The sequence below is a fragment of the Setaria viridis genome, chromosome 6 (genome assembly GCF_005286985.2).
Source record: "Setaria viridis chromosome 6, Setaria_viridis_v4.0, whole genome shotgun sequence".
Taxonomy (NCBI): domain Eukaryota; kingdom Viridiplantae; phylum Streptophyta; class Magnoliopsida; order Poales; family Poaceae; genus Setaria; species Setaria viridis.
This window is the reverse complement of record NC_048268.2, coordinates 17,041,092-17,056,516: the sequence shown is the minus strand read 5'-3', so window position 1 is coordinate 17,056,516 and position 15,425 is coordinate 17,041,092. Positions and strand designations below refer to the sequence as shown.

At 46.5% G+C, this 15,425-nt stretch overlaps 1 protein-coding gene and 1 pseudogene across 1 annotated transcript; one reads left to right on the top strand and one right to left on the bottom strand.

The window, feature by feature from the left end:
• Positions 1–266: 266 nt before the first annotated feature.
• On the top strand, positions 267–4,722 carry LOC117861281 (uncharacterized). Its single transcript, XM_034744809.2, has 2 exons — positions 267–1,075; positions 4,243–4,722. The coding sequence occupies exons 1-2, from the start codon at positions 383–385 to the stop codon at positions 4,351–4,353; spliced, it is 804 nt and encodes a 267-aa protein (XP_034600700.1). The 5' UTR covers positions 267–382; the 3' UTR covers positions 4,354–4,722.
• Positions 4,723–7,069: 2,347 nt separating this feature from the next.
• Positions 7,070–14,750, bottom strand: LOC117860695 (protein CHROMATIN REMODELING 35-like; annotated as a pseudogene).
• Positions 14,751–15,425: the final 675 nt, after the last annotated feature.

Genomic DNA, 15,425 nt, shown 5'->3' with positions numbered 1-15,425 from the left:
TTTTCCTGACATGACCGCTTTCATCCTACCCGAAATAGCCGACCAACGTCACGACACTGGGGCCCCACAAGTCAGTGGAGAAAGCTCGCGAAGGCCTGTGTGCACGCAGCCACTCTGGTCCGACTTCCCCGGCCACCGTATTCATTTCGCAACCTCCTCCACCCGCCCTTTATAAGCACCGCCTCCGCCCCCGCGCTCCCTTCTTTCCCTGAATTCCGTCTCTCGCCTTGCCGCCGCCCCGCCGCACCCCCCCCCCCCCCCCCCCCCCCCCCCCCCCCCCCCAACCCCCATCTGGAGACGCATCTCCACCTACATCCAAAGGAAGAGAGAGCAACGGGCCGGCGGACGAGCGCTTGGTGGCCAGTTCCGGGCGGGGGTTCACATGGCGGCGTCGGCGGTGGTGTTGGAAGGGGAGGAGGATCCGGTGGTGGTCCGCGCCGTGCAGATTCTCGTCAGCCTCCGGTCTAGGAAGCTGCGGGAGCGGCCGGCGTGGCTCCCGGTGCCACCGGGTGAGGCCTCCTCCTCCTCGCCCGGGACGGCGGCGCCGGAGGAGGAGACGGAGAGGTGGGCCAGACGGCGGCCGCGGAGCGGCGGGAGGCGAGGCTCGTCGATTCCCTGGAGGAAGGCGCTTCGGTTGCTGGACCTTGCCGCCGCCGCCCCCGCGGGATCCGGCGGGGACGAAAGGGACGTGGGGTCGGCGCGGCGGCCGGTGGGGGCGGCGCTCCACTACAGCGCCCCGGTCGGATCCGGCTCGGCGTCGACGAGCTCCGCCGACAGCGCGGCGCGGGCGCAGACGCGGCCGCGCCACGCGGACGAGAAGGCGGCGGCGCGGGCGCACGCAGCCGCGCCGGCCAAGGAGCCCATGAATGCGCCGAGCCCCGACACCCCACTGGACTACGGCGCCGGCGGATCCGGCGCGTCGTCGAGCGCGGACGACGCGGCGCGGCCGCAAGCGAAGCGGAAGGGCCCCGGCGCCCGCGGATATGGCAGCAGCCGCGACGACGAGGACGAGGGGTGCAGCTCGCCGGCGAAGCGGGCGCGGGTGGCGGCCGGCGAGGAGAAGCCAATTCCGGCGGTAAGTCAAGTCCTCCCCTTTCCCATTTTTTCCGGCCTCTCGCTTTCTCTTTCCTCCATGGGCCGGACGTTATCTCTTGGGTCTCTAGATTCCGAAGTCTGTTTCTTGGCTGCCAATCTTCTTCTTGATTGGTGTTCTACGTGCGGTTGCAATTTAATTTCTTCTTTCTGCTATGTTGATTGAACTTTCGATTCCGTTTTGGTCGCTCAAATCTTAAAAAACAAGAAACATCCCCCTCAAAAAGTTGATTTTTTTTTGTTTGTTGATGAATCTGCTTGGTGTGGCCGTAGCACGCGTGATGCCGTGTGTTCTTCGCGTTCTCCGGTCATGGGATTACAGCAGCCGGCACCCGTAGACCCCGGAAATTTCCTTCCGACTGATCTCTTGGTGCCTTGCTCGTTCCCGTAAATTTCTCGTTAATTACTTCTTCCTCAACGAAGCCAACCCCGGTTTCCTCTCCATGTTTGCTGACCTGATCTGCAAATTCGTGGGGGCGGTTGCTGGGTGTGCTTGCGGCGTGCAAGGAAAAGAATCAGAGGAACAGGCTGTCTAGTTGTAGAAAAATGAAAAAGAAAAGAAATAGAGGGAGGGCGCCTGTCCGTCTGCTTTCGGTTAGTTGGTGGTTTCGTGATGGGTTAGGATTTGTTTTTCCTTTTTTGTCGCCGTCGCCGCCTCGCCGGGCAGGCGCCAGATTCGTTGCACCGCGCGGTGCGGCGGCCGGGGGAAGAGGAGGGTTGTATTGTTGGCGCTTACCGGGGTTCCATCCACCGGGCTCTCCTGTCCTTCTCCTACTCCACTTCCACCCAAATTCAGCAATTTTTTCCTTCTAGAATTTCTGTAAAAGGATGCGCTTTACTAGTGAGTCAAGTTAGGTTTAAACCATTTTAGTACAAGCCGTATTCGGCAGTGATTCAGAAACTGCTAGGAGTAGTAATCAATAGGGCGTACCCCATACTACGTGTCAAAATGATTTTTTTTCCTTTTGGCCAATCAATAAATAATTGGCAGTCGCAAACGCGCAATCATGGGCGGCAGCGGCACGGCGTGTCCGCGCGCCGCGCTTGCCGCACCCGAGACCCCGCAGATTCGTCGCCATCCCGATTCCCGCCCGTGGGTGGGGCCAGCCACCAAGCGTCGTCAGCCGCCTGGATGCCTGCCCTTTTCTCTGCTAGCAGCTCTCCATCGACGCATGGATTTGTCTCCCTTTTCCTTTCCTCTTGTTGGTTTTTTACTCGTGCCGACAGGAGTCCGGGGTCGAGACGGCCGCCGGTGAATTCCCTCGCTTCGCCTGCCTTATTTTGACTTGCCTTGCAAGATAGGCTAGCCTGGCTGGCTGGGGGGCGCTCCCTTAGCCCTTGATTACTTCCCCAAGTTGGGAGGTGCCAAATTAGCATTTTGCCATAAATGCGACACTGTAGCGTTTCGTTTGTATTTGTGAATTATTGTCCAAATATTGACTAATTAGACTTAAAAGATTCGTCTTGCAAAGAACAAAACTGTGCAATTAGTTTTGATTTCGTCTACATTTAGTACTCCATGCATGTACCGCAAGTTTGATGTGATGGGGAATCTTCTTTTTGCATAGTGTCAAAGTTGGAAATTTGGAGGGAAGTAGACAAGGAGTTACATCGATCGAGATTCGCCGCTGCCGCGGTTGGCGTGGGCCCGCGGTTTTTGCTGCGGGCCCGCCTGTCATGGGGTTTACGGGGGTTTACGTTTCCGGGGTCTGTAAATTCTCGCGTACGCGGGTCCTCCTGATGTTTGAGCTGAGGGGGTGTTTGGAACACCATACTAAATTTTAGTACCTGTCACATCGGATACTAATTAGGAGTATTAAATATAGTCTAATTACAAAATTAATTGTACGGATGAAGTCTAATTCGTTTAAATATAGTCTAATTACAAAACTAATTGTACAGATGAAGTCTAATTCGCGAGATGAATCTATTAATCCTAATTAGTCCATGATTTGATAATGTGGTGCTACAGTAACCATTTGCTAATGATGAATTAATTAGCTTTAATAGATTCGTCTCGTGAATTAGACTCCATCTATGCAATTAGTTTTGTATTTAACTCATGTTTAGTCTTTCTAATTAGCATCCGAATATCCGATGTAATCCTGCTAAATTTTAGCACCTCGTATCCAAGCACCATCTCAAGCAAGTACGGGGAGACGGAGAAGAGGCAGTATACTCGTTGTAGTAATTTTTTTTGAAAAGAAACGGGTCTTTTGTTTTTGCCGAAAAGGAAAATAGTACTATTTTTGGTTTTTTTGTCAATTGTCATATGGCGATGTGAAGTGGACTCTGGCTTTGCGTGTTAGCTTGGGACTCTGGGCCCGTGGGGCCCACTCGCGAGCAAAGCGCGGGAAGTGGCCGTCGGCGGCGTGGCGGGCGGCCCGGCCATTTGTGTGTCCGTGCCCATCCGTCACAGGTCCGCAAGCGCGGGCGGGCCCGCGAATGGTAGGGGCGCGTGGCCCACGTGCAAGGCCGCGACCGCTAGCAGCGGCGTAAATCGTACCAGTCACCAGGTCACCACTATCACTCGGCACCGTTCTAATATTTTTTCTCTCTTTATTAATTTAATTTAATTTATTTTTTCGAGAGCTTTCCGTTTGGTGAGAGCAGGTGTTACTTACGTGGATACACGCTAATAATTATCGTTGAGCTGCGCCATTTTTGGTTTGAGTGGTTTGGTGATTCATCTAGCCATTCTCTTTTATTTTTTCCTTTTTTGTCTTTTTTGCATTTCTTGGTGGTGACACTGTGACGGTGATGGCTGCACATGATGTGGCCTGATCGTGTTATCCTATTTTATTGAATAATATGTTCCCCTTGGAACAGCTTTCCCGTTGCTCATCTTGCTTTTCGAATCACTCAGCGTTGTACGATGGAATCACGTGCTGTCATCGTCACCATGATCCCGCTGCTAACCAACCCTGTCAGCTGGGTCACTGGTGATGGGCCCCGCTCCATCCCCTGTTGTAAAACAGTTCAGTTTTCGTTTTTCTAAAAAAAATGTTTGTGATTCAAGTAGCATGACAAACTTTTGTACTACCTAGATTAGAATAATGTCAATATATTCATCTGCTCGTGATGATTTTCAGTCAGTTGATACATGTTTCGTGTTGCTAACGGAAATCCACTTTGCTTGGTTTCGTGCAGGAACCCATCATGCAGAGCGAAACACTTGCATCCAGCGGCAAGGTCTTTGCCATCGACCTCAACCTTCCGCCGCCGTCGGACGACGACGACAGCTTTCCGGACGCCTACTGATCAGGGCTGGGAGAAATTTGCTGACGAAGAGTTTGCACTCGGGGAAATAAACCCAACCTTACTCTGGTTGTACATAAAGGGCAGGCCAGTCGGAGGAGAGCTGCTACGGGGGAGCAGCCTTCATAGATTATTACGAGGTGCAAAGCTGATGAGGAGTATTTAGCGGTGGTTTCATTGGGTTATTCAGGTTAATTCTAGTCAGCTTTGTTGGCTGCTCGGTGCTGGCGTGTTGCGAGCAGTAGGCTCGCTCATTGCCCTGTTTAATTATGCACTTCTTTTTTGTGAATCTGAATTAAATTCACTAAGTGTGGATTCAAACTGATACGGTGCAGGAACAATAATACATACATTATATTAGTTTATAGAGTATTTCTTATCTCGCGGTTGATAGCTTGACATGTTGTCTGTTTTGTCTTAGCTGCTTCTCCTGTTATTTTCGCTCTTGGGGCATTCTTTCAGAGCCACCGGTTCTCTTTTCGCCTTTGAATCTGACTTGGTGCAAATTGGATGCTTGTGGTAAAATGTGCAGGACCCTCGTAGCAATGGTATCGGCTAAGCAATGGGCTGGAAAGTTCACTGATCCTAGCAAGCTGTGCTGTGTGAATTGTTGTTTTTTGCTGTGGACTCATTGTAGGAGCAGTTGGGTGGATCTTATTTATTGATAGATTAGTTCCTTTAAATCGAAACAAACTTTAGGCCTTGGCCTAGTTGTCCAACTTTGGAGATGTTGTTTAGTTGTTCAACTTTGGAGATGCAAAATTACTGTTGTAGCACTGTAGCACACTGTAGCGTTTCGTTTGTATTTGACTAATTAGGTTCAAAAGATTCGTCTCGCAAAGTATAATAAAACTGTGCAATTAGTTTTTAATTTCGTTTATATTTAGTACTCCATACATGTACCGCAAGTTTGATGTGATGGAGAATCTTGTTTTTGCATAATATTAAAGTTGGGAGTTTGGGGAAAGTCAGTGGCTTGCTGCCCACTCGTTTGTACGAAGAAAACGGCACTTGACGGTTTGTTGTTTCCAAGATAGCACGGTGATGCTTTTGGATTCTTGGCAAACTCTCACAGCCAGGCTGACCCCAGCCGTGCTACAGAGCGCCCCATCTACGGCTTTTGCAAGTGGTGGTTTGGTACCCATGCTCACCTACACTCGGCTGCAGCCTGCAGCTCAAGCATCTCCAGACTCCAGCCAAGAAACAACCGTGTATCCTCATCTTTAGCCACAAAAAGAACTGCACAACAATTGCCACCCGTACGCTGCCTGCAGCCCTGCTGGCTTGCTGTTGCAGCCGCAGCGCAGCTGCAGTCAGCTGTTCCGATCAGGATGCTGCTGTGGCTTGACGCCGAGCCGGCGGCTCAGTCTGGCTTGCTAACCTAAACGTGCTAGAGCCAGCTCGGCTTAGCTTGTGAACAAAATGAATAAAAAGATTGATTCGAGTTGGCTCGTTAACAGCTTCAGCCAGCTTTTTAGGCTCACAAAGTCACAAAGCTAGATGTAAATTTGCGATTACCATCTCAACATATATAAAACATAAACATAATAATTATAAAGTCCTAAATTCTAAAATCTATCATGCAATGCATGGGCAGCTCAGCTGGATCAGCTGCTCGGCTCCCTATTTTGGGCCTTTAGCCTTCTAACTCAGTTGGCTCGCGAGCTGGCTCGAGCCAACTCGTTAACAAAACGAGCAAAGGCTAGTTAAGCCGATCCCAGCTAAGCTGAACTATAAACGAGCCAAACTAGCTCACGAGTTTCTAGCTCGACCAATGTAAGGAAAGTGGTAGAATAAGGACATGAGCGGAGGCTAAAAAAAAAGATGAGCCAGGGCGGCCCCAACTCTACTTGGAAGTGGTGGTTGTGGGAGCAGGAGACAAATCAGCTCGACTTCAACAACTCGGTTTCCTACGTTGAGCCTTTAGTCTTCTAATTTAGTTGGCTCGTGAGCTGGCTCGAACCAGCTCGTTAACAAAACGAGCAAAGGCTAGTTAAGCCAATCCAAGCTGATCCGAACTGCAAACGAGCCAAACTAGCTCGCGAGTTCCTAGCTCGGTAGCATCCAACTCTACTTGTGGAAGTGGTGGTTGTGAGAGCAGGCAAAGGTGTGGCGGGCGATGGGAGCGAGCGGCATGGTGGAACCGGTCGTCAGCCAACACACGAGGAGTATGTAATCGTGACAACAAAAAAGAGAGCGACCTGCATGCACTGCACATCATCTTTCCCAGCCCTTTTCACTGCCTTTCCTTTCCCCTGGTTTGCTTTTCCTGCATGCATAAGAAAAGACAGATCTGCATACCACTGTCTCAGACCTCTTTCATGTGTTCTAAAAAAACAAAAAGAAAACAAAAACAAAAGCGCTATTTCATGCGTTCTAGAAAACGGAGCTCATTTTAATTCATAACCCAAGTGAGCACCAGACCCTATGCCGAGCAATACTGAACGTCCTAGCGAAACCAATAGTAATGTTTATAAACATGTCACGCACAAAAAACCTTTGAGCATTCCAAGAGTTCTCGCTTCTGCATCCAAAGAAATCAGAGTGGCCTGCATGGCTGCATTGCATTGGGCATATAAAGAAGGGCACTGCGCCACCGCGCAACTCCACTGCTCAAGAACAAAACAGCTGCATAACCTCGAATGCTCAAAAACAATACAAAATAGCTGCCTAACCTCCAAGGCTCAAGAACAAAACAAACTACGCGCACAAAGACAGGTTCACGAAAGGGTTCATTGAGTTGTTTATTGTTGCCCACAAGAAATTTTGGGGGAGAAAACGGTGGCTGTTAATCCTCAAAACTTAACCTAACCAGTCAAGGAAAGAGAACAAGATCAACCTGATTGCTGTCGCAAGTTGGCACATACTACAAAGGAGCCATTCCATAAACATAGTTTGAAAATGACATAATAACATAAAGTCCTAGCTTAGAGCAAATTCAGGTCTGTCACCACAATGGAGCCACTGTAACACCCTGCAGGGAAACAGTACCCATTAATGCAAACATCACGATCATCAAATGGAACAGAAAAGGGAGCATTGTTTTCATGTAGTGTAAAGCATAGTTCCGGAGGAAAATCTGCTTACTTCAGATCAAGAAACAGTTTGGAAGATCAGCATTCCAATATTTACATGGTGTCCAGTGGCCACAGAGCTTGTTACCTACAAAGACAAATTCTAGATGAGAATACTAGCATGCAAAACAATATCGAGACATTGAGAGAAGGGATTCACCTTCTATACAGTGCCTTGATATCCTGGTGCACTGCTTTAGTATCCAATAATAATTCATCCCCAGAGTCATCAATGTCAACTTGACTGAGCTTGAAGTCTTCTGTTGTACAGTGTTCACTCCATTCAAACCACAGCTTCGGTGTGACTTCTTTCTTGAAAGCGGTCTCATGATGCTTCTCCTCAGCAGAATCAGCAGCTACAAGCCTGTATACAAACACTTTCTTCTGCTGCCCGGGCCTGAATGCACGCCCGATCGCTTGACGGGTGACAGATGGGTTCAGATGAACATCTAAAATGATGACTCTCGATGCGCCGACAAGGGAGATGCCCTCGCCACATGCCCTGATAGAACCAAATAGCACTTTTGCATCAGCAGAGTTGTTAAATTGATCTACTATCAACTCTCTGTCTTCTTGACTAGTATCACCAGAGATCCTGAAAATCTCTTTCCCCACATGCCAGCCCTTAACCTTAACCAGCAGCCTTTCCAAAAATTTCATTGGAATTATATATTGGCTAAAAGCAAGTAATTTCTCTCCTGCAGAATTAGCAAGTGACAGGATATTCATGAAAAACCTTGCCTTCACCCCATCTCTTACATTGATGGAATCAACCATAATATCAATCGACTTATCTGTCAAGGTGTTAGCCCTATCCTCAGCATTAACTTCTGAAATTTCCGAAAGACAAGGATGAACATACAATGAAGTATCTACGGCACTTCTTTTGAACTTGTCGTATGCTCCCATCTTCTTTTGAGTGATCTCTTTCTGCATGGGAGTGAGTTTCAAGAACACGCTGAAGTCTACCAAGCCAGGTAGTTCATCTAAGATATCACCCTTATAGTAGTGAAGCACATCCTTTGTAAGTTGTCTAAGACCTCTAATGACATGAGCTTTTCTCTTGAAGTTTTCATCATTCAACAAGGTTTCTTCAACTGACTCAGTAAATGCACTTTCAGCAATTCCTTTTGAACTTCTACCTGACATTACTACTTGACTCATTATTCGTCTAACAATAGGACGGGATGATTCCATCTTGAGAAACTTTGGGCGAACAAGATTCAAGATGTTAAACACTTCCTCAACGTGATTCTGGAAAAGTGTACCTGAAAGGACCACTTTGCGTGGTGTTTCCACTCTATTCAGAGATTCTAGTACATCAGTCTCCCGATTCCTAGGTGTATGACCCTCATCCATTATCAAAAGGTTGGGGACCTTAAGCAGCCTGTCCCTACATGCAGCTGCTGCTTTGCTGCCCCCATCATCAGAGATGATTGTGGAGAACTGCTTGTATCCAAGAAACAGTATACTCATCTTGTCTTCCCATGATTTGAGGACTTCCAACTGGTCTACTCTTTTTTCAGCCTTAACAGAGTAGAAATCATACAATGGTATATCCTGCACTTGCCACTGATGAATTTCTTTCTTCCATGTGCCTAATATCCCTTTGGGCAGCACAACAAGGGGCCTTGCAGATGGATACCTTGCTAGGAAGCTCTGAATGAAACTTATAAGCATAAATGTTTTCCCCGAACCCGGGGCATGAGCAAGAATGCAACCTCCAGGCTTGTCTCCAACCAAATTCTTAACCAAAAAGTTGAATCCTTCCAACTGATGCGGTCTCATTTGCCTAGCATGCCTAGGATGAATAGCAATATCTGAAACTATGAAATCTTCAGACAGTTTAACAATACCATAGTCTTTCTCATCAGCATCCTTTGAATGTCCTCCATAGCAATTTGTTCTTCTCCTTGAAGCCTGAAATGGAGAAAACATTAAGGTCACTTGGTTTCTCCAATACTATTCTATTCTGTGCAGATTTACACATTTGAATCTCATGATTATAATATAAAGTTGACATTAGTTTATAAAATTGCTACATTTTTTGTTACCCAGTCCATACCTAGCGTGTTGTATCACAACATGCATGCACATCTTGATATTAAAGCCAGAACACTGACAAAGTGACAGTCACTAAATCATACACATACAACCATTACCAAATCAATAGGCAGACCAAAATATCCCCAATTGCTAGAGTAGATAGTAATAATCAACTCAAAGAGATAATAACAAAACACATCGCCTCAAGCTAGCAAGTTATTCAGGGGAGAAACAAAAAAATCTCAGGCTTTCAGCAAAATGCCATAAGTTCCAAGGTTAATCTGCAAGTAAAGCTTTCTTTTTTAATAAACATGAAACAAAAATTACTGATCTATGACTATTTTAGCTATATTACAATGATTTTATATTGTTTGATACTAGTTGGCACTGTCAGCAAGAAAAGGTTGATATTCTCAAGGAAATGACAATATGACATTTGTTTATATTTCACAACCTGTTCCAGATAAGCTAACAGCATAAGTGTTCAAAAAATTAAAAACTGTAAGAAGCATGTAGCGGGACTGATGTCAAAGAGTATGGAACTAGTACATATCAAGTGAAATGAGCACATAAGCTTACAGCACAGGTGTTCAAAACTTGAAACTGTAAAGTATGTGAAGGTGAAGCAGAACTAATGTAAAGAATTAACTACCAGGCCTTTTGCTAAACAAGAACACCCCATCTCGGAGCCTGTCCTTAGAATTTTCACATAATGAAAACTACATGCATCCATAAAGAAACTATACTGCTAAATGAACTAGAGCTACAAAAGCCTCCTATATCTTAAACAAATTACAAACCTTTTTCCACTGATAATCAATTATTGATTCAGCTCTTCTCACAATCATACCACAGACACGGCATACATGGCCCAAATCTTCATGAATCCAAATGTCATGAATGCAGTCGACATCCTCCATCTTTCCATTATCCTCTTCTTTCTCATTTGCTGCCTCATCAACTGCGTCAAGCTGGACCAATAATAGTAGCCAAATCAAGAATCACAGATAATACAAACTGGTTATGAACAATTGAACTGAACAGCAAGTATGCAAACTTATCATGATAGAAAAAGACAAAGGAATGCATTTTGAACACTTCAGCTAATGAAGCTCTGTGCATTATTTAACATTTAACTCCCACATAATGAGATCCTCCCTTTTACTGGAAGTTATCATGTCACAGTACAAGTCATCATTGTAATCTAGGTGTAGTTGTTGTTATGGCTGTGCGTAAAAGTTAACACAGTACCAAAAATAATAAAGTTATTGTGATCTTGGCATGTCTATTGGAGCATTTCATGCTTCATAGGCACAGATTTTTTCCATCTCTATCAAATTCTGTAGGCATCTTTTGCTTTCTAGCAGTGTTCATATTGTTGACCTGACCTTACATTGTGAAAGAGTATATTTCTTGCAATCAACTAGGCAAAATATACTACCATGAAGATGTTTCGCAGAAAGCAGCGTTCAATACTAAAAATAGATAATACAACATGTATTCACCAGCAGAACAAGCAGTCATCTGGAAAAAAAAATAAAGATTTTCAAATAGTGCTGCACTATGAACTAAATTCTGTGGTTGACACTCTTACCTTTGTGCTTTCAACAGCCAACGCAAAATCTTTCCAATATTCCTCAAGACCATCACTTTCATTTTTTGGTTTCTCCTCTTCCTCTATAGGCAGGTCAGGTTCTGATGAAATATCGGTTTGTCTTAAACCCGATGATAAATCAGCACCTACTGGATCTGTGTCAGATTTTCTTTTTCTTTGTCTAGGGGCAGTGCTAGCATCTTCCCTGACATGCAAGCTGGGGTCTGACCTCCTTCGCTTTTTCTCCATAGGAACTGAAAGGAACACTTGTGTTTCTGCTCTCTTCTCCACTATGTTAGCAGCCTAGAACGAAAAACAAGAGTTAAGAGTTGGAATACAAAGTCATCCAACTTGGTAGGCTTTGTATAATATGCACAGTAATACAGATTTTTTGAACATTCATTTTACTGGAATTGAAAGGTACATACCACGAGATCTTGCATACACTGCTCCTCAGGCCTTTTCTGCAACACAACTCTCTCAAACTGAATAGATGGTTGCCAGCTGGTTTGCAAAGGAAATTGATTCACTAAAGCTGCACTTTGACCATATGGAACAATCAGCGTATTTTTGTCTACTTCAGCATGCATGGTTTCAGATGCTTGCCTCATCCCATTGGATGCCACCCATTTCATGACATTACTAGCCAATTCAGATGTTGTCAGTTCTTTGTTTGTCTTAGGTGCCAACTTATTGGATCCTGAATTGTTTCCGTCCTCATCATCTGAATCAAGAACTATGATGTCAAGCTTTCCTTTTTGTTCTGTTGGCTCCATAGAATGATTCTTCAATTTGCCACCTGCCATTTTGCCAGCTATGACAGAATTTCAGAGGGACGTTCCATACTAGAAAGGAAGTTGATCAATTGGACCTTGCGCTGACGAATGTTTTCCCATTCCTTGTTAGAACTGCCAAATCCCAAACTGGGGACCTTAGGAAGTGCATGACCACTGGAATAGGTTGCAACTCTAGGTGTAAATAAGCTGTTGCGCTCAGCAGATTTCTTGTGCCTGCTGTAACAAATGCCTACAAAAGACAGAAGGGTAGTTACATATCACGGTCACGGGAGAGAAAGGCCAAGTAAATTTATTGGCAATGTAAGGAGTGATTGTGCTGATCATGTGTATTTCTATGAAAAACATCAACAGTGCATTTCGCAGAGAGAAGCATAGGCATTATAATAAGTTGCAAATACAACACACCTTTTGTTTGCAAAGTTCTAGCAGTATAAATGCATCCAACAACACCAATATATAAGGAAAAACTTGATTTTACTAGTTAACATAATGTTAACCTCACGAAGATGACAATAGTAAGAAAATAGCATGCATAGGAAAAAAAAAGAACTAGAAAAGAAAATGTATAATCTAATCAGAGAACGCTCTCATTTTTGCCTTACGTGGAGATCCCCCAAGCGTGGGGCCCATAAACCGCGTTAGATGCCCGACGCCTCCTCCAGCCTTATCTTCTCTCGCTGCCACTCGTCTTCCCTGCATGCCTTCCTCTGTTCTTGCATCTCTCTCCCTCAAATCCATGGCAGCGCTCGACGTCGATTCGAGTGGTCGACGACGAGATTAGCGGCGGCCGCGGTGGAGGGCGGTGGAGGAGGCCGCGTCTCACCGCCGGAGCCGAGGGCGAGGCGATGGAGGTGGGGGCGAGTGCATCGCCTTGAAATCGATTGGTCACCGGTGAAATCCGGCAACCCGAAGCGAGATCCGGCCATGGTGAGGTTAGTGGTTAGGGTTTGGAGGCTGGGGATTGCCAGGTTCAGGTTTCTAGGTTTGGGGGAGGGGGTTTCCATGGCCGGCAGGCTTAAAGGGATGCCCGGTGGCGGCGGCAAGTCCGGCGGTGGTTGTGGGTTGTGGGCGGCGAGGCCGGCGGCGATGGCGCTGCCGGTGGATGGTGGGGACCCCTGGTGGGTGGTGCTGGCGGCGGGAGCGAGCGACGTAAGCGGTTAGGAAGGGCGGGGTGGCGCGGCGGGGGCAGGAGGTGGTCGGAGCGGCGTGGCAGCGCCGGCCGCGGGCGGCAGTGGAATTCAGCGGCGGGAGGACTGTGCAGGCTTCTGCTGCAGACGCAAGGAAGAAGAAGGTGATAAGAAGGAAGACAACATCGACCCAACGTCATGTTCGATGAATCTGGATGGGGTCACGCGATAAGCTTAAATCAAGAGGGCTCTCCCTCTAGTTGCATCCAAAAGAAAAAAGCTTCACTTAGAGAACAACCAGCCTAGTCAACCTGCTTATGTAGCAAGAAGAGTAATCATAACCAAAGAATGAACAGGTAACATTTCACGTATACGTTATTTATATTTACTTAGTCTGCATAATAACTTGGGAATGGTGAAAACAGAAGCTAACCAAGCAGGCAATCTGTGAACGACGTGGTTGCCTTACTGGTTGTGCACTGTTGTTAGCTTCATTTCAGTGCCCCACATGAAGTACAAGGCAACCGTTTTTTCTCTACAGTTTGGGGGTAAAGATCAACGCCATCTATAGCTATCTAAATATTGAGCAGAGTACAACGGGAGCATAAATCAAAACCGTTGTCATCTCTGCTTCACCAGTTTCCTGTCAATCAGATATCAGTCCTTAGACACAATAGAGAACTGTTTCAGCAAACATAACAGAGGCAGGTATCCTCAAAGCAAAACAGAAAAAACATCAGCGAGTAACTTGCTAAGCACAAAGGTGACTAGACAAACAATTCTCTCTGAAAGGGCACGCCCTCAATCGAAACGCCATTTTCCTTCGATAACGTATCAAGCCTTTCACCTTTTACCAAATCAGCGCAGGAACAATTTATAATACTAATCGAGGAAAACACATACAGAGCGCTGATAAATGCCTAAATAATACTTTCCATTCATTGAACCCAGATATGTCATGACCTTCAGCGTTTCACCTTTTGCCAAATCAGCACATGAACAATTTATAATAGTAATCCAGTAAAACGCATACAGAGAGCTGAAAGTGCCTAAATAAGACTTTCCATTCACCGAACCCAGAGAAATTCCAGCCTACAAAGGCAAGCCGTGCGACGGTGATCCCATAGGAAAAAAGTCCGCCACAACAGAAGCGCGGATCCCAGCAGAGAAAACCACACCGGCGGCGATCACTGACAGAGCATCAAAACTCAAACCACATGGAGACCATGCGAAGAAAATAAACCGAAGCATTTGCGAATGGCTGGGCACAAACATACATAATCGGCCCCCCAAACCGGAAGGAATTTCTTCCCCCACAACCGAACCCCAATAAAACCCTAAATCCCCACCCCGACGGATGAAGCCTCGCCGAACAGCGCAAAATGCAGCATCAACATTTCCCTCCAAGACAACTAAGATCTCGCGTTTCCCCACGCACAGACGAAAAAGATGAACCGAAAAAAATAAAAAAAAACATTTCCCCAACATGTAGGAGTCGAAGCCGCACGGGAATCCGCATCCGCCACATCATCAGAAGCGAGCAGGACGGAAAGAGCGGGGGGGGGGGGGGGGGGGGGGCGCGGGGGTTTGAGGAGACTCTCACCGGAGGGCGGGGTCAGCGGGTTGCCGGCGGCGGCGGCGGCCATGGCGGCCGAGGCAACGCACGCACCCGCCGCGTGCTGGGGGTTTTTCTGTGGGTGCAGAGCGCGAGACGGGAGTGGTGCGGCCGGTGAAATGCGTCGTGTCCGTGACCGCAGGGTTGTGCTCCTGTGGGGACTGGGGTGGCGCCGTGGCGGAACGACATCCTCTGCCTTTGAGTCAATGCTATATGGGCCCAAATACAAAGAGGCTCAAAGGTAGAGGTCACGTCGAATATATGATAACTATAAAACTAATAAAACTAATTAGACAGATGGAGGCTAATTCACGAGAGAAATCTATTAAGCCTAATTAATCTATCATTAACAAATAGTTACTGTAGCATCACATTGTCAAATTATGGACTAATTAGACTTCATAGATTCGTCTCGTAAATTAGTCTCTATCTATGCAATTGGTTTTGTAATTAGTCTATGTTAATACTATTAATTAGTATCAAAACATTTAATGTGAGAGCAATTCTTAAAAAACCAAACTCCCCTTATGCTTCGATCAAATGCGCACCCGTCTCCCATCTGCCTTGGACTCTAGGTCCGAACTGCTGACGCGCGCACGGTGGGGACAGGTGGCAACGACGGGCTAGCCGGCATGTCGAGGTGGCGACACGAGATGTGGACTGGAAGTGGCAGTGTAGGGGTGGCAACTGGCCAAGCGTACATGTTACAGTTGTGACGATTGTAATTTTTTTAGAGGGGTGACGAAACCAAATCATCCCAATCAAAGACCTATTCTAAAAATTTTGGACTGCCCAGATTTTAGTATGGTAAATTTTGGACAC

What these genes read in the sequence shown, in the direction of transcription:
- LOC117861281 (XM_034744809.2), top strand. Translation starts at nt 383, where the DNA reads ATGGCGGCGTCGGCGGTGGTGTTGGAAGGGGAGGAGGATCCGGTGGTG. An exon ending in AGGAGAAGCCAATTCCGGCG is followed by an intron (nt 1,076 to 4,242) that starts GTAAGTCAAGTC and finishes GGTTTCGTGCAG; the next exon opens with GAACCCATCATGCAGAGCGA.